The 18,642-nt window shown below is 33.7% G+C and overlaps 3 protein-coding genes across 3 annotated transcripts; 2 read left to right on the top strand and 1 right to left on the bottom strand.

Annotated features, from left to right (window-relative positions):
* Nucleotides 1–4,573: 4,573 nt before the first annotated feature.
* Nucleotides 4,574–10,175, top strand: LOC133672460 (uncharacterized). Its single transcript, XM_062092882.1, has 16 exons — nucleotides 4,574–4,990; nucleotides 5,089–5,250; nucleotides 5,369–5,548; nucleotides 5,675–5,732; nucleotides 6,084–6,134; nucleotides 6,360–6,442; nucleotides 6,988–7,075; nucleotides 7,573–7,614; nucleotides 7,705–7,779; nucleotides 7,950–8,018; nucleotides 8,113–8,228; nucleotides 8,849–8,961; nucleotides 9,051–9,130; nucleotides 9,427–9,547; nucleotides 9,793–9,859; nucleotides 9,965–10,175. The coding sequence occupies exons 1-16, from the start codon at nucleotides 4,734–4,736 to the stop codon at nucleotides 10,092–10,094; spliced, it is 1,692 nt and encodes a 563-aa protein (XP_061948866.1). The 5' UTR covers nucleotides 4,574–4,733; the 3' UTR covers nucleotides 10,095–10,175.
* Nucleotides 10,176–10,550: 375 nt separating this feature from the next.
* LOC133672784 (AP-3 complex subunit sigma) lies at nucleotides 10,551–12,773 on the bottom strand. The gene is made up of 7 exons (XM_062093312.1): nucleotides 12,553–12,773; nucleotides 12,426–12,468; nucleotides 12,271–12,332; nucleotides 12,068–12,164; nucleotides 11,387–11,457; nucleotides 10,967–11,058; nucleotides 10,551–10,881 (listed from the first exon to the last, which is right to left on the bottom strand). The coding sequence occupies exons 1-7, from the start codon at nucleotides 12,619–12,621 to the stop codon at nucleotides 10,815–10,817; spliced, it is 501 nt and encodes a 166-aa protein (XP_061949296.1). The 5' UTR covers nucleotides 12,622–12,773; the 3' UTR covers nucleotides 10,551–10,814.
* A 4,909-nt stretch (nucleotides 12,774–17,682) lies between these two features.
* On the top strand, nucleotides 17,683–18,629 carry LOC133673134 (uncharacterized). Its single transcript, XM_062093791.1, has one exon. The coding sequence runs from the start codon at nucleotides 17,758–17,760 to the stop codon at nucleotides 18,574–18,576; it is 819 nt and encodes a 272-aa protein (XP_061949775.1). The 5' UTR covers nucleotides 17,683–17,757; the 3' UTR covers nucleotides 18,577–18,629.
* Nucleotides 18,630–18,642: the final 13 nt, after the last annotated feature.

Below are 18,642 nucleotides of genomic sequence, written 5' to 3'. Positions count from 1 at the left end.
GCTATTTTTTTTTTACACTTTTAGAGTTTTTTTTATTAATGTTAAATTTTTGTTATTCAGTTATCAGATTTTCATGACACGGATCCCGGGTTTAATAGGTTAACATAGTTTGAAGAGTTAACCTAGAATTTTTTTTGTTTTTTTTGTTTTTAATTAATTTTTTTCGTTTACTTTAGTTTGTTAATGTTAAATTTCTTTCTATTTAGAAAAAGATGAGCTGGTTTTTTTTTTGTTTTTTTACACTTTTAGGGTTTTTTTTGTTTTTTTTGTTCAGTTATCAGACTTTCATGACACGGATTCCGGGTTTAACAGGCTAACATGGTTTGACGAATTAACCCAGAAATTTTTTTTTCGCTTTTTTTTTCTTTTTAATTAATTTTTTTCGTTTACTTTAGTTTGTTAATGTTAAATTTCTTTCTATTTAGTTATTAGACTTTCATGACGGTTTTTTCATTTTTTTTACACTTTTAGGGTTTTTTTTCTTTTAATAATTTATTTTTGTTAATGTTAAATTTTTTTTATTCAGTTATCAGACTTTCATGACACGAATCCCGAGTTTAATAGGTTAACATGGTTTGACGAGTTAACCCAAAAAAATTTTTTTTGCTTTTTTTTCTTTTTAATTAATTTTTTTTCATTTACTTTAGTTTGTTAATATTAAATTTCTTTCTATTTAGTTATTAGACTTTCATAACACATATTTCAGGTTTCACGGGTTAACCTGGTTTCACGTGCCGTCAATTTTTTTTTGTTTTTTTCTTTTAATAGTTTTTTTATTTAATTTAGTTTGTTAATGTTAATTTTTTTATTTAGTTATCAAATTTTCATGACACGGATCCCGGGTTTAACGGGTTAACCTGGTTTGGCGAGTTTTTAATTAATTTTTTTCATTTAGTTTAGTTTGTTAATTGACAATAAACTAAAATTGCTCAGTGTTTCACTGTGCAAGTCCACAGTGAAACGTTGAGCTGTCTTCTTCTTCTTCTTTTTTGTTTTTTTCTTTGTTTTTTTTTTTTGTTTTCTAGCCTTTATGGGTTTTTTTTTTGCTTTTTTCTTTGTGTTTTTTTCTTTTAATGAATTTTTTTGTTAATGTTAAATTTTTTATTTAGTTATCAGATTTTCATGACACGGATCCCGGGTTTCACGAGTTAACCTGAAATTTTTTTTTGCTTTTTTTCTTTTTAATTAATTGTAACATATACTAAAAGGGATTAGTGTTTTACTGTGGATTACACAGTGCAGTCCACACTAAAACACTGATGCTTTAGGTTTTTTTTTTTAAGCTGTCTCATTTTTTTTAGCTTTTTTTTATGCCTTTCGGGATTATTTTTTTGCTTCTTTCTTTGTTTTTTTTCTTTTAACAAAATTTTTTGTTTAATTTAATTTTGTTTATTAATATTAAATTTTTTCTATTTAGTTATCAGACTTTCATGACACATTTTCCGGATTTAACGGGTTAACCTGGTTTAACAAGTTAACCCAGAAAAAAAAATTGCTTTTTTTTTGCTTTTTAATTAATTTTTTTCATTTAGTTTAGTTTGTTAATGCTAATTTTTTTTCTATTTAGTTATCAAACTTTCATGACACATATCTTGAGTTTCACGGGTTAACCCAGTTAATTATGGGTTGACAGTTAATTTTTTTTGTTTTTTTATTTTCATAAATTGTTTTTGTTTAATTTAGTTTGTTAATGTTAAATTTTTTTTATTTAGTTATCAGACTTTCATGACACAGATCCTGGGTTTAACGGGTTAACATGGTTTGACGAGTTAACCCAAATTTTTTTCCTTTTTAATTAATTTTTTTTTGTTTGGTTCAGTTTGTTAATTTTCACTTTTTTTTATTTAGTTACCAGACATTCATGACACAAATCCCGGGTTTAACGGGTTAACCTAATTTGACGAGTTAACCTGTAATTTTTTTTTGCTTTTTTTTCTTTTTAATTTTTTTTTTCGTTTAGTTTAGTTTGTTAATGTTAAATTTCTTTCTATTTAGTTTTTTTTTTCTTCTTAGAGATTTTTTTTCTTTTATTTTTTATTTTTAATTAATTTTATTTAATTAATTTAGTTTATTAATATTAAATTTTTTTCTAAGTAGTTCTCGACTGATGCCTTTAGCTTTTCTTTTTGTTTTCTTGTTGTTTTTATGCCTTTGACTGTGGACTGCACAGTGCAGTCCACAATGAAAAGGCTGATGTCTTTTGTTTTTTTCTTTTTAATTAATTTTTTTTGTTTAATTTAAATTATTAATGTTAAATTTTTTTTTTATTTAGTTATCAAACTTTCATGACACGGATTCCGGATTTGACAGGCTAACCTGGTTTGACAAGTTAGCCCAGTTAATTCTGTGTTAACCTATTAATTTGTTTTTTTCTTTTTAATTATCAAACTTTCACGATGTGAATTCAAGGTATGACGGGTTAACCTGATTTGAAAGGTTAACTCAGTTAATTCATATTTTTTTTCGTTTTCTTCATTAGTTTTTTTCTTCCTGTTGGTTTTTTTTCTTTGTTTTTTTCTTTTTAACTAATCTATTTAATTATCATACTTTTATGACACGACCTTGCAGCCAGACCCACGTCCAATGCTATTGGGTCTGGTATTGCAGTCCAGATACTTTTATGCTAAGGGTTGACCCAAGTTTAATGTTATTATTAATATTATAAACATTACTTTTGGATCAAGCGTTTCACCCAAACTTAAGACGCTTGGGTATAACTTTACAAGAAAACCTAACATTTTTAGATCTTAACTTTTTTTGAAATGCAAAAAATAATTGACCCGCGACATCGCGCGGGGCATTTAACTAGTATCAACTAATTTTGCCTAAACTATCATGTTCTTGTTGAGATAAATCCGACCTAATTATTAATTGATTTTGAGATTTTATTTGAAAACGAAAAGATAACTTAACATGGAAATTCGACTTCGTAAGCATTGATTTCAATCTTCCTACTTTCTTGCTGCACACGACCTCCCCTCCTCCTCCCCTTCCTCTTCTTCTATTAACAATTTTGAACACTGATTAATCTGACCAAGGCCAGGTGGCTAGTCCCTCTTATTGGGCTAACAGATTCTTTCTCGAAAATTTGTTTGTGATGATGCAAGGGTGGGATAATTTCATTTTCCTCCTTGAAATTTAGGTATATTATCAATTCTTCCCAGGACTTTTGCTCATTCGATTCCTGAACTTTTCGAAAAGGTTCAGTTTACCCTTCACATCAATGTCCATTAAGAGAACTAATGGAAGGTGACTTTCCTGTCATTAGTTTTCTTTCCAGATGTGCATTCTTTGATTAATTATATATTTCTTCATGTATGGATTCTTTTGCTAATAAATTGTAGTTCAATTAATATTAGTATTCTCTGTTCTCTTTCAAATGATCTCGAGTTTGAACATCTTTTTTGTAAGAAAAAATGAACGGATTGTTTCAATTTTTCTTTATAGATTTGAATAATTTTATAGAATAATTGAGAATTTATAATTAAATTAGTACTTCTTTATTTATAAATTTTAGTTCAACTAAATTGAGATTATCTTTCTTTCACAAACAAATAAAAAAAAAGAAAAATAGATAAAGGAAATGTTTGTTTTTACTATTAAAACCATAGTTTTGAAATCCGGACTGGTCCGGTGGGTCGATCCGGGACCCGGCCGACCCGGGCTTGGAACCGGTCCGGGTCTAAGTAAAAACCCGCTTGGAAGTTGACCCGGCGAAACCCGGTCGACCTGGCGAGTCGACCCGGATAAACCCGGCTGAGACCCGGCTACCTTCCTGACAAAGAAAGACAACAACAGTTTGTAAGATCTAATCTTTGGAGACAACCGTATTTTTTACAAGTACTCAACAAATAGCCTCTCTAAATCCTCATCTGAAATCTTCGTGTTCCTTTTCTCTTCATCATTCCCGTTCCCATCATTATCAGAAGTACCCACCCCCACTGTGGCAACTAAGTGCCATTGCACCAGCTTAAAAATCCTCATCAATTGATTCTTTCTCCACTGTGGCAAACTTTGAATCCATTTGTGATTAGTAATTTTGACAGGAGGGTAACATCTCAACAAATAAAAAGAAAAGGAAAGTGAAATGCTCGAATATGAAGAGAGCAGATTTCTAGCTTTTGAAATGTAGGAGAGAGAGCATACTTCTAGCTTCTGGATTGTAGGAGAAGTTCTCAACTACTCTTCACTCTTCATTGTCTAGGGCTCTGTGCCTTGAACTCAAATAAAAAATATTTCAAATCCGAGTGGAAAAAAAATCTTACCTCATTAGATTAATTTGGTAATGTAGCCCACATGGCTCCTCCTCCTTAACCGGCCCCTCATGTGATTAATATATTTTTTTATTTTTTTTGGGTTGGCCCGGGTTAACCCGGATCAATCCATCTAACCCGTGACCAGGTCATTAAACCGGGTCGATCACCGGGTTGGGTTTCAAAACTATGATTAAAACAACATTTTATGATTTTTTTAAAAAGATTTTACTTGATTTTTTTTAATATTATGATATTAAAAATAATTTTTAAAAATTATTATTTTAAATAAAAAAATATTGTAAAAAATAATCTATGTCGCGCTGCCTAACTGTTTCCACTCCACCCCCTGCCACTGCTGCCTCACTCCACTCCACCGCCTGATTCTCCCTCCAAACCCCACAACTATTCATTTTTAAGAATCGCCAACAGAAACAAGCCAAACAGAAACTTTTTTTATTTTAAGAAAAAAACACCGTAATGTGGAGACGGAGCTTTTGCACGGCAACCAATGCCTCGACCTCACTGAAGGAGAAGAAATGGGACGCGCTGGTGATCGGCGCCGGCCACAACGGCCTAACAGCTGCCGCTTATTTAGCTGGCTCCGGCCTATCCGTCGCCGTTCTTGAACGCCGCCACGTCATCGGCGGAGCTGCCGTAACGGAAGAACTGATTCCAGGCTTCAAGTTCTCTCGCTGTAGTTATCTCCAAAGTCTCCTCCGTCCTTCACTCATCAAGTAAACTACATACACAAAATCTCTATTTTCATTTTGTTTTTTTTTCAGTCCGCGTTTGACATGTCGTTTTAATAATCGTTATTTATCCGTGCTTGAAGAGAGTTGGAGCTAGGGAGGCATGGATTGAAGTTGTTGAAGAGGAGCCCGTCGTCGTTTACGCCGTGTTTAGATGGAAGCTACCTTTTATTAGGGCCTGATAGAGAGCTTAATCATCCAGAGATCTCTAAGTTCTCTGTTAATGACGCCAATGCATATCACAGGTAATGATTAGTTTTCTTTCTTTCTTTCTTTCTTTCTCTCTTAATTAGTTTTTACCTTTGAGATAAATGGTTTGTTTTGTTTATTATTATTTTTTAATAAAAAAACTGGCATTTGCAGATATGAGAAGCAGCTAGAGAGTTTCTGTAAGTTGATGGATCCTTTGTTGGACTCGCCACCACCAGAAACTGCGCAAAATGGAGCGTCTTTTAATGATCGATTGATGGACAAATTGAGAAAATCGGCTTTTTGGGCAGGTTTTATGCGGCAAGCGCTCTCATTAGGGCAAAAAGATTTGGTGTAAGAGCTCTTTTAGTGATCCAAGTCCGTGGGTTTGGTTAGGTAGTAGAACTAAGTAAGAAAAGGCGATTAGGAATGCTGATATTCGAACTTTGAATGTTAGGATATGCTTGTTGATTTTGGCAGGGATTTTATGGACCTTTTGTTGTCTCCAGCTTCGAAGGTTTTGAATAAATGGTTTGAGGTTTGTTATCTAACTAGTTTTCTTAGTACTTTATTCTCTAATTCAAAGAAGGAAATTTTTGAGAAGTGTTTTTTGTTAATTCCTTTCATTTGTTTATATGTAGCATGTTCATAATGTGTTTAAGTTCAAGAATCAACAATAAAATAAAAACTGTTTAAAGCATACAATTATGAGTGGATGTCACTCATTTTTCTCTAATGGTAACAAAGTGATTGCAACTAATTTTGATGAAGTTTTGGTGATTATATTTGCTTTGTAAATATGATATTGTTTATAATATGCATTGGATTCGAATCTTTGTTGTGTTTTTATGATTTTTGGCTTTTTAATATTCTGCTGCTGAATTTACAGACAGATGTTCTTAAGGCAACTCTTGCAACAGATGCTGTGATAGGTTCTACGGTAAGATTCCAGCACCAGTGTGGAAAATTAGTTTTAGATCTAGTTCATTTCATGTAAAACACTCAGCAGGTAGCAGCACACAGTGCACAGTGCACATGCAGAGGCATGCCTATTAACTTACTCCCCTCTAATGATGAAATATGGGAGGGGGGGGGGGGGTTCGGAAGAAGAAAGCAAATACTGTGGATTGAACCATTTTTTTTGGTTTCTTGAATGTATATGCAGGCAAGTGTCCATACACCAGGGAGTGGATATGTTTTGCTACATCACGTGATGGGAGAAACTGATGGGGAACGTGGAATTTGGTCGTATGTATTTCCATTGCTGTTTTGATGTGTTGATTGTCAATCACAGAAATAGAAAGCTGTAAATTGCCTAGATCTCTTTATTTTTTATTGCTCTAATGTGTTACCACTAATAACCTTTTTTCCTTTTTAATCGGAACCAGGCTAATCTAACTAAATTGTGATGTGGCATTGAATCCCAGTGCAGTCATTTTGTCTTCAAAAAGGAAAGGTTTCTGCATCGTCCATCAGTTTAACAAGCCAAGCTTGTAGAACTTTCATTATGAGTTGAGAGTACCTCCAATATGCATATGCTCTTTGTATGTGAAACATTAGGATTGTTATGTTGAAGCTCATGAAATAAACTTACTCTAATCTTCTTTAACTAACTCACAACTTTGGCTTCATCTAAATTCTCAATTTAATTCATTTGACTCATCTTTTCTTTACCTTACATATTGTTCCTCACACATTTTCTTCTTTCAGATGTATAAAAACGTAGTGTGCCTTTGTCACATTATAAGCACCACATTCATCAGCAATTATACATGAGAAGTCATATTTTGTAGGTATGTTGAAGGTGGGATGGGTTCAGTATCCTCTGCTATCGCAAATGCTGCTAGGGAATCTGGGGCTCATATTGTGACAAGTGCAGAGGTATCTTTGGTTCAATTAATCTTTTCTTTCTTAAGGCACCTGCTACAAGTGAAAACAAACAATATACATCTGAAAAAAAAGGAAAGTAGCTATCTTTGGATGGATAACTGATTGTTTGTCCCTTAACTGCCTACCTTTTAATATGAGGTTTGGAATCATTCACGATGCGAACTCAGCTGAAGTTAATTCATGATGCTTTGATCATCATTTCTTTTCTCTACATGAATATGGCTTTGTATGTTCATGTTAGCATCTGTTACGCTTTGGAGATTAAGTTGAATTTCTTATGCTACTTCTGAAATGCCTTAATGATGATGGTAAGGTTAATTGAACTTAATTAGCTAAGATATATTGATTCATCAATCACTGTCATGTAAGTTGAGAGCCAATCATGCTTTCATTTCCTAAACTTCACTTGTTTGTATGTTTAGCTGTTTGCATTGGTGCCTTGTGGAATTGTTCTAGGCTATCTTTGATATTTTCTTTTCTTTGTCCAGGTTTCACAATTGATGATCAAGGATTCAGGCACTGTGAATGGGGTTAGTTCATTAAGCAGTTCTATATATTAAGTGTGTTTAAAATCTCAGATCAAACTAATCAGATACAGTGAACATGATCAAATTATTTAGGTATTACTGGCTGATGGTACAGAAGTTCTCTCTCCAATTGTTCTGTCAAATGCCACTCCTTATAAAACTTTCTTGGTAAAATTTTAATTATGTTCTTCCATCACTAATTTTTCTGAGATGAACAGCCTATTGAGTTTGTAAAAGCGATATTGGAAATATCATGTATACCGAGCTTTTGTTTTTAAATTAACTTATGTCCTAAACAAACTTTGGTTTTGGTGATGTATTATGCATTTATGGCACAGGAATTAGTCCCTAATAATACCCTTCCTGATGATTTTACCCGTGCCCTGAAGTACTCTGACTATAGCTCTGTAAGCTTGATTTTTTTGACTTGAAATTTCTGTCATAAATGCATAGCTTGATTCTATTTAGACCCAATCTTCGTGGTTCTGCAAACAAATACAGGCAACTACAAAGATTAATCTAGCTGTTGATAAACTCCCCCAATTTCAATGCTGCAAGTTGAACCATCCTGATGCTGGTCCTCAGCACGTGGGCACTATTCATATTGGTTCAGAGAGGTATCCTTTTAGATCTGCAGTACTGTTCTGTTGGTTCTTGACCTAATCTGTAAGACTCTTGATTTTTAAGTTTTAAAGTGGGCGTTGAGACCCAAATAGAGTAGAAGATGATTAGCCAATCATGGGCCAAAATTTTCTTCTAGTTTTCTGCTAGCTGATCTCAATTTAGGGAGACACTAGAACTTGCATGGTGATGTAATTGATTGATTTAGCCAGCTTTTCTTTTGCTGCTGTTTGTATAATGTGTTTCAGTTTGTTATTTGTTAGAATTGAAACAGGAAGTAGGGGTGTGTCTACTGAACAGGTAACTCATTTCTGCTGATTTTCTTACTAGTGACATCAAGCTGGAAAGAAATGGTGGTAATCATGCAAAAAGTTCTTAGCAATAGAGTTAGATATCTTGTAGAATTACTGGTTGTTACAATGGTGGCTGGAAAAAACATCCAGCCCAGTGGACAACTACTGACAACTGTAAAACATTACTGGATGATCCTGCAAAACATTACTGGATGATGCCTCAAACAAACTATCACCACCTTTTATTATTAGATTTGATTTTTACTACCTTAATGGAGAATTGACAATCCACTGCACACTTTTGTTCTGTGTTTCTTTAAAAGTATGGAGGAGATTGATTTGGCTTGTCAAGATGCTGTCAATGGGGTACCATCAAGAAGGCCAGTTATCGAAATGACAATTCCTTCTGTATTGGACAAAACTATTTCTCCTCCTGGTACATGAAACTTTGTTTTTGATGCAACTTAATCTGTTATAATTTCCTGTATTGGACAACACCATTGGAATGTTACCCTCTATTTGCAGGTAAGCATGTGATCAACTTGTTTGTCCAATACACACCCTATAAGCCTTCAGATGGAAGCTGGGGAGATTCTGCTTATAGAGTAAGTTAAATTGTTGAAATTTTAGCCTCTACTTCCAAGGTTGGGGGAACTTAAACATTACTGTGACCTTATAATTGGCCCCCCTGTGCCTACGATCTAGGCTGAGTCTCTCAGTGTTTGACCAGAAGATCTCGTTTTTCTTCTTTTACAATGTCAGCTAGTGTTTATTACAGTCTTAAGTTTTATACATGATAATGCTTCTAATTTCTCATGCTACATGTGATTCTCACTTCCATTCAGTAAAAGGTGCAAGTTTCATCTTTTGAACTCTGAAAAAAAAATGATCTGCTTTATAGGAATCATTTGCACAAAAATGTTTTAGCTTGATTGAGGAATATGCCCCTGGGTTCAGCTCATCAATCATTGGCTATGACATGTTGACTCCACCAGATCTTGAAAGGGAAATTGGTCTTACAGGTACCTTTTCGGCACCAATTATCTGCTTTTGGATTTTAGACAGGTCATTTCGTAACAATGAATGAGACAAGGAATACAGGCACGAAGTTACCGCCATTAGATAATTAGAATTAGGTCCTCGTAGTACACAATCTTCAAAAGATGATTTGTTTTTAAGCGATCAGTCTCAAATTTAACTGAACTCCAGATTCTCCAGGTTCTCCACAAGCTACCAAATTTCCTGATACTTGAATGGTTTCTTACAGGAGGGAATATATTCCACGGTGCTATGGGATTGGATTCCCTTTTCCTCATGCGACCGGTGAAAGGATGGTAACTCTAACAAGTGAATTTTTAAAGAGTAACAAATAGGATGTTGTTGCTAAAAAAAAATCATGCATGGTATTCTAAACAAATTATTTGTTCTTGACCATACAGGTCGAGCTATAGGACTCCTCTCCAAGGGCTGTATTTGTGTGGAAGTGGAACCCATCCAGGTGGTGGTGTGATGGGCGCACCTGGACGCAATGCTGCACATGTCGTTCTTCAAGATGTTGAAAAACCTTGAACAATTCTCTTGTAGTGTGTTTGGGATTTTCAAAAAATTTGATTTTTTTATTTAAAATAATTTTATTTTTATGTTTTCTAATCATTTTGATATTATGAATATTAAAAATAATTTTAAAAAAATAAAAAAATAAAAAAATTATTTTAATATATTTTTAAATAAAAAACACTTTTGCCATTACAATCTCAAATAAATCTAATCATTATTTCTTTACACCGGTCAGTAACAATAACATCATATAAAAAGTTCCTTTTGTTTCTTGATGATTGATCTGTTTTCTTTCTCTTATTTCCTTAAAATACACTTAAAATTACTTTATCCTTGGAATTGTTTCAAAGCCTAGACAACAACCTCGCTAGCAGCTTAGCAATTAAGATCTGTGGCTCTTCCTGAATCAACAGTTAAAAAAGTAGGGGTTCCCCCGGCTGTTCTAAGGCCCATTTCAATGCAAGAATGTTCGGAAATCACAAACGGGAAATATCATAGAACAAACAGCAGCAATATAAATATTTTCCGATGGCTTGCCTTGAGCATCAAATTTTTACTGAATTAGTTAGCGACAAATCTAGATTATAGAATCTAAATCTCTGTTTAGCATTGAAAGAATTGCTAGTGCATCTAACTCCGTTTACTGCATGAGCTTGCACCAAAACTGCTTGACTGCCATAACATTTTGAAGAGTCCATCGATCGTTATTCCAACATTGTTCTAGGTAATGTATTACCGGCTCCGCCAACCAGACACTGTTTTGGGGACTAATGAGATGGAATTTGAGGCTGCTTCTGACCTGCATCAATTTAGATATAATCCATTAACTCATCGTAGCCATGGACAATAACACACACACGAGGGAGGGAGGGAGGGAGGAGGACTTTGATATTTCTTCAACAGCTCTCATAACTTCTGTAGAACTTGTTTCCAACACTTGACCTCCAGAAATTATCTCATCTATAATAGCATGGAGCTGCAAAAGAAAGATGAAAGCTTAGTTTCAATGGAAAATATTTCCATCTATACTACCGGAAAAAATCAAACATTAAGAACTTCAGGTTATATGATCAAGTGAAAACTCCTAAAAAAATAGTCAACTGATTCGATGTTGGAGATTTCCACAAGCAATTGGCAATAAAATCTCTGAAATGCATGCCCTCCTATCCTGTGGGTCGTGAAATAAATATACAATAATGTCGGTTGAGTACATTTTCTTTATCCTATTTAGAAGTTGAAAACCTAAATCCCAAAGCACTATTGGCGTAACAAAAAAGCTAAGAAGAAATGGGGAATCCACATACCTTGCTGTAATTGAACACAATGTCAAGCTCGCATACATTCCTGAAGCACTTGTCCAATGTTTCTACAAACACTGAAAGGCAGGAGGGTTTACATAAGCAAAAAACACAAAAGGAATGTTAGCAATAAAATAAAGGAAGCACTCTTATTTGTGACAAGAACACGACCAATAAGCTTAATCTTTTGTCCTTCATAATGCAGGTTAAAAGGATACCAGAAGCTATCAACAATCTAAAAAGGCTCCGAAAAGTTGTCAACTGTACCGTCTCAAGTGCTAAATGAACATCCTCTTTGTGATTATATAAGAAAAGGTCCACTTCAAATGAAAATAAATCTTCAGACCATAAACCATAAAGCCGCCAACCAAATGAACAAAAAATGCAGTTAAATCAGTTGATGGTTTTTGATACATTGAAACATCCAGTTTTCCTCAAGTGGTTTTGCCTCTACCAAACAATTATCGATACCAAAGTTCAATTCTGTACAATTCCAATGCCATTCAGCCCGCCTCCTTGCATCTTTCTCGCAGCTAAATCATTGATTCATTCAATACTCCAAAACTCTCAAAATCCATCAGTCTCTCTACCATCTACCTTCCACTAGATAACAGCTAGCAATAAATCATTTTGCAATAATCCATTTTTGTCATATCATTCAATCATGGTTAGTGAAGGTAGTAGTACCTTGTATGAGATCAAGCATCGCAAGCTCGTTCTCAGAACTATCAAACACAAAGACAAAGTACAATGTTGCATAATGTTTGTACACAAGACGACTATCCTGCCCACATAGAACAGAAAAATCATAGAAATCCCCAAATGCAAAGACAACCAACGCAATCAAATCAAATCAAAATTCAGAAATGAAACAAAATAAGAAAATTTACCGGGCCGAAGATTGAATCAACCTCCATGAAATTGCTAACTTTCTCAGCTCTACTACATAACACTATGGCACATAAAAATCAAAACCCAGAATCAGAAATGACACGATCATCAACAGAAGAGCAAAAAAAAAAAAAGTGATCAGATCAATCTCAACCTCCAAATACACCGCGTATAAGCTCTTGCTGCTTCTCTACAGTCTGACATCATCAAAGAAACAAAACTTTAATAATTTGTTCGTGAATCTTTATGAAAGAAAGTTTGTTAAAGAGAGAAATTGTTACCAAAAAATCGTAGAATTTGGTAAGGCGAGGTTTGCCTTGGGTGTTAATCACCAGCACCGCTTTTATCATGCTTGCTTTCTCAATATCTTGTGCCTCTTGATGATTCCTAGTTCTTGTGATTCCAGCTTTTGGGTTCTCTTCTCTCGCTCCCTGTTAGCTGTATGTATCTTATGTTATTATTTTTGTCTCCTTCAGTCCTTCTCGAATGGAAGTTTGCTATTAGATCCGAGGTGGATCTGGTTCAAGTCCAAGGCCTAGGTCCATAGTCAGGTAGACCGACTCAGGTGACACTCAGATTAATTTAAATTTTTTAAAAAGATTTAAATCCATATTGTTTTCATAAAAAAAAAAAATCAGGGTTTTTACTAGCCCAACACAAGCTAGATTTTGAATCTTATTGGGTTGATTTATTGGACCGGATCTTATAAGAATTGTTTTATTCAATCCTGTCCCTAGAGATTTTACTATTTCTACTCGCTATCAGCATCGAGCAAGGACTCAAGTATAAATAGTTATGGGGATAACAATAAGTTTTTTTTTCAAAGTAGGATAGTTTAAAAACTTAATTCCCAAAGCAAGGAGTTTTTAAGTTTATTTTTCAAATTAGGGTCTATGTAAACTGCACATCAGCAATTTGCAGCCTTTTTTCTTTATAATATTAACAGAATTCGAACTAAATCAAAAATTTTATTCCAAATGTATTGATTAAAAGAATAGAAAATAAAAGTAGTAAACTCTCTCTCATTCTGGTTATTGCATTCTAACTTTTAATGAAGTGTCAGTAAAACAGTGAAATGTTTGTCAACTATAGAATGTTTGATAGTGTAGTAATTGTTGTTTTTTAAATAAGTTTTTGTGTCGAAATATATGTCAATAATTTTTTTTTTATTTTAAAAAAATTATTTTTAACATCAGCACATTAAAACAATCCAAAACATACAAACTATATTAAATTTTAATAAAAAAATTAAATTTTTTTAAAACACGGACGGTTTCATAATCTCACTTATCTCTGTTTCCTTAAACAAGATTTATGTAGAATATTTCCTCTTTTTTTTTTCTTTTTACATACTGCCAATTCTTTCTTCTCGTTTTTATTTTTGAATTTGAACACTCGCGTATTTTTAAAAAACTTTAATCGATCATATTTCAAATATAATTATTGATTTTAAATCCAGTGATTTGGATTAAGTAAGAAAAATAAAATCATAAAATGTTAGTTTTTTATATTTTCTCATGCACCAAATTATTATTATGAACAAAATGTTTTATATTTAATAAAGATGACAATAATGTTTTTTTAATTCTTTTTTCCATGATCATCCCTTACAATATATATATATATATATATATATATATATATATATATATATATATATATATATATATATATATATTCTTACTCAATGCCTTCTCGCCTGTTTCAATGACTTTTCCTAAAAGCGCCAGGTCCTGGCAAGTATCTAGATATCCCTTCTCTATATCACCGATTCGTTTTGGGAGCATATTTGGTCTCGCCACCAGAAGATACATCATGTATTCAGACAAGCATTTGCATGTTTCGCAGTCTGAAGGGACATTATTATTTGCATCTTTATCAGCAAAATAGCAAATATCTGTTGCGAGGTGTCAGACAAGAAGGCTCCGGCTGAATTCTACTTCAGTTGTACACCGCTTGAAGTCGTGTAATTGTCCCTCTCCTTCTAGCACACCGTCTCCTCTCTGACCAATTATTGAAATTTGTATCAATGAAATTAAAATTCTCCTAAGGTGTCCGAAAATAGAATTTCGTAGTCCAACATTCATATCTTCCCGATTCACATACACCTGCCTCGTCATTTCAAGGATTCGGAGCAATTCCAAACAATATTTAAGTGGCTTGTTTTCAATGCAAAAGCTTATCAGGTGTTATGCTGCACTATGGATCTCGACCACCTCTTGCTTCTAGTTAACTTCCTTATCAAATAATAAATAGCTCTAGTTAGGGCGTTCCCTCCTTCATCAATCAACCAAATCATTGTCTAGTCAGAGAAAACAAAGCACAAAAGGGCATAAATCTCGTGAAAAGCGGAGCCCGCAAACAATAAATACAAAAATATTGTAATGTCGATTGTTGAGTAGGCATGCTTGTCAATCATGACTTGGAAGGTAATAAACGCAGTAAAAAAGAGTAGAAAGCTGGTATAGCGAAGAATGATTCCGACAAGGGAATAAATCAGGGGCGCTTTAGTATAAAGCATATCATATATTAATCCAAGCTCAACTTCTACCACCTTGAAGGCATCGTCTGCTGAATTTGAGGAAATCAGCTACTGGCTGTTCATTAGTGCAGGTATGCCAGGAACAAGATATATCCTGCATCATAAACATGGATATATCGAAGAAGGTATAAGCTCGAAGAAGATAATTTCCCCTGAGAGCTCGTTGAAGAGTTCCTGTTGCCCTTGATGGGTAAAATGGTCGAAATTTTGAGAGAAAGGTGTTTTTCAAGCTCTTGGAGCATGAAGACCTGAGCACCCAAGTCCTCTCTACATACTTTATAATGCCAACAATGAGCATTGGGATCGCTATGAATGCGAGGATACCGCTACCCCAAGACCTTGAGAAGACCTGCAAAGCCACGCCGACTTGGACTGCAAGACCAAGTAAGTGCCTTAACCACAACTCGTTATCTTCAATCGAGTATGCAGTGATTGTGTCTGGGCCACCAAGGTGCAGGAGTAGAAAAGGAGCCCAAAATGCCTGGATTAAATTGTTTGCTTTATTTGAACCGTCACCTGCTGAATCGCCTTGGCTCCTAGATAGAATACCCAGTGCAACAATTGCCACCAAGTAGGCTGATAGGTATGCACACCAAACAAAAATCCTGACCCAGCTTCTTGCAATGTGCTTTCTTCGAGAACCAAATATAATGAGGATGATTTGTAGTAAGAGACTAACTAAAAGCATTCCTCGAATCTCCCATTTGTTCTACAAATTTAAGACTTCTTCAGGCAATTTCTTGAGTATTGTCATCTTTTTCTCAACAGTACTACTGGAAACTAGTTCTCTCGATCGTAAGATGAAAAGTAAATGTACGTGGATATTTCTATATATAAAAAAATCTCTTAAAATAGATAGTGAAACAAGTCTTATGAGAAAAAACTTTTGCAGTAGATTTCGGGTAAGGTGTCATCAGATTCGAGTTGCTGCGTTTTGTTGTCGCAGAAAGCGAAGAAAAAGAGATGCTGCCCAGCTTAAAGCTTGCATGACCAGCTTTTGCAAACCTTGGTTACATGTATAAGAACTTGGTACTTGGCTTGGGTACAAACCAATGAATATATGCTAAATAGTAATACAGAGATGCTGCGAGGATGAAGAGACTTGAAATTCGTTGCTTTTCTACTTTTCTTTTCCTGAGAGACAATAGACAGAGGTTTTGCACTCTAAAAAGAAGGAATTCTAAGTAACAGTATTATTGAAGCAATATCATCAAATATAACTTTCGATCCAGTTATATTCTATTATTAGTAATATATATATTATATATAAATTTCTTCTCTTTCTCTCAAGCTAATTCTCTTCCTTGTTCTATTATAGTATTAGAGTTTATTGTATAATTGCACTCATGGCTACTTTAGAAAGTTAATCTCCTTCACGAGCCTCTTTTACATCACAATTAACCCTCGATAAACCCTACTTTAGAAAGTTAATCTCTTTTACTTTAGCAAGTAATATTGGAAATGATCATTGAAAGGACATCATAAGTGTTCTTATGTATCTAACATATACTCTAAAATATATATATATATATATACTGTACTACACAATATATCCAATTGTAATTTATTAGTTAACTATGTTAATTGAATAATATCTAATACTAAAAACTTATAATTTACAAATAGAATTATTATAGAAAACTTTAAAACGAATGGCATTTTTCCTATAGAGAAAAATATTGTGTTGTATTGTTAACACACTCTTATATTACTATAGACTCATTGTGTAATTTATTTGAGTTTTTTTTGCTGTTTTTTTTTTATTTGTTTTAATTTTAACTTTTATCCGGATTGACTTACATTGGGTTTTTTAAATTTTTTTTTGTTATTATTTTTTTGATTTATTTATTTATTGTTGTTGCATTTTTTTAATTATATTATTTAAATTACCGATTGAACTGGTGAAAGTTTTTTTTTTAACACTCTTTTTCATATTAAAAAAAAATTTGCTCGATCTATGACAGAGCACAATCTACAAATCTAGTTAACAAAAACTAAAAAGTGTGGTATTTTTACTATACACTATCTCAGACAATATTATTAATTGTAATAGTATTTTTTTTATTTATGTTTTTTATTTTAATAATATTTAATTTATTAGAGATTGAATTTTATAATTTATTTTTATTTATTTTTTATGTAATTATTTCTAATCCCGTGATATAAAAAAAAAAAGAAAAAAAAAGAAGAAAGTTTAGCACGTGATAAATTTCCATGTATGTGTAGGATTAGTTTTAATCCGTGGAGATCTTTCTCTTTCTCATTTCAGGTAAGTATTAAAGCAACATGGTTTTATTTAAAAAGAGAGTTTGAATATCAAGTAAAAGTTTTTTTTTTTTGGATTTTTAAATAAAATTTATCGACATAATAAATAAACAAAGATAAATCTCTTTTTACTTTCAAAAAATACCTAAAGCTTATCTACAGTACAAGGAGAGAAGGAAAAAGAGAGTTTGAATATCAAGTAAAAGTTTGAATGACATCGTCGTCATTGTAGTTTTTTTTTTAAGTGTTTTTTTATTGAAAATATATAAAAATAATATTGTTTTTATTTTTTAAAATTTATTTTTAATATTAAAACGCCAAAATGATATGAAATATTTAAAATTTTTAATTTAAAACAAAATAAATAAAGGAATTTTTATTTTAAAAAAAGTTAACAAATAAATGCAGCATCACACTTTTCTTTAACAGATAGAATTATTAAGGAAACTCTGGATAAATAATCTATTTTCTAAAATTAGTAATAAATATGTCAACATCTGCCTTTCTCCATCAGTATTATCCATTTCAGAAGTTTGTTGGCAAAACAAGACGTAGGGCAAGATAGAAAATTCACCAACGCATAGCCAACATGTATATAAACAACCCTTTCAAAATCAAAGCCCTAATTTATCAGGCAGCAACACTTCAAGGAAAGTGAAAGCTTCTGCCCAGGCGGCGCATGGCAACTCCTCAGCAGCAAGAAGAAGACTCTGAAGATGACTTAGACCCCATCAAGATCCTCCTACCAGACAACCAAAACGGATTCTCTAAAATACAACATGACACACCAGCACAGGAAGTACAGCAGCATTACATACATTCCATCAAGTCAACGGTGGTAATCAGACAACTCCCATCACAAGGTCTCTCCTTCCAGCTCTGGCCAGCAGCTACAACTCTCTTCACTCTCCTCGACAACCACAGCACCAGCCCTTTATCACCAATTCTTGATACAATATCCAACGGTTCTACTCATGGGGCTCTTAAGATTCTTGAACTGGGGTCAGGTACTGGGATTGTAGGAATTGCCGCAGCTGTGACGCTTGGTGCTAAGGTCACAGTCACAGACTTGCCTCACGTGATACCCAACTTGCAATTCAACGTGGATGCTAACGCTGACGTGTTGGCTTCACGAGGTGGGGCTGTAAATGTGGCAGCTCTAAGGTGGGGAGAGGATGCTGACGTGGAGGCAGTGGGGAGGGAGTTTGATCTTGTGTTAGCATCCGACGTCGTCTATTACGATTACCTTTATGAGCCTTTGCTTAAAACACTGCGTTTGTTGATGCTGGGTGAGGGTAAGAAGATGGTCTTTGTTATGGCTCATTTGAGGAGGTGGAAGAAGGATTCTGTGTTTTTTAAGAGGGCCAAGAAGGTTTTTAATGTTGAGGTTGTTCATGTGGATAGTCCCTGTGAAGGGTCTAGGATTGGCGTTGCTGTTTATCGCTTCGCCGCCAAGGCCCAAAGGTTGCCTGCTGGCTTAAATCGCAATTCTTTGTGATCAATGCCATCTTTGTTAAACAAGGAAATTCACGATCTTTTGTTTTCTTGCCATTGAAATTCTATT

This window comes from Populus nigra, chromosome 14 (genome assembly GCF_951802175.1).
Source record: "Populus nigra chromosome 14, ddPopNigr1.1, whole genome shotgun sequence".
Taxonomy (NCBI): Eukaryota; Viridiplantae; Streptophyta; class Magnoliopsida; order Malpighiales; family Salicaceae; genus Populus; species Populus nigra.
This window is presented reverse-complemented; position numbering and strand designations above follow the sequence as displayed.

What these genes read in the sequence shown, in the direction of transcription:
- LOC133672460 (XM_062092882.1), top strand. Translation starts at nt 4,734, where the DNA reads ATGTGGAGACGGAGCTTTTGCACGGCAACCAATGCCTCGACCTCACTG. An exon ending in ATGCTGTGATAGGTTCTACG is followed by an intron (nt 6,135 to 6,359) that starts GTAAGATTCCAG and finishes ATGTATATGCAG; the next exon opens with GCAAGTGTCCATACACCAGG. An exon ending in CTCCTTATAAAACTTTCTTG is followed by an intron (nt 7,780 to 7,949) that starts GTAAAATTTTAA and finishes TTTATGGCACAG; the next exon opens with GAATTAGTCCCTAATAATAC.
- LOC133672784 (XM_062093312.1), bottom strand. Translation starts at nt 12,621, where the DNA reads ATGATAAAAGCGGTGCTGGTGATTAACACCCAAGGCAAACCTCGCCTT. An exon ending in CCAAATTCTACGATTTTTTG is followed by an intron (nt 12,469 to 12,552) that starts GTAACAATTTCT and finishes TGATGATGTCAG; the next exon opens with ACTGTAGAGAAGCAGCAAGA. An exon ending in GCTGTTGAAGAAATATCAAA is followed by an intron (nt 10,882 to 10,966) that starts GTCCTCCTCCCT and finishes AAATTGATGCAG; the next exon opens with GTCAGAAGCAGCCTCAAATT.
- LOC133673134 (XM_062093791.1), top strand. Translation starts at nt 17,758, where the DNA reads ATGGCAACTCCTCAGCAGCAAGAAGAAGACTCTGAAGATGACTTAGAC.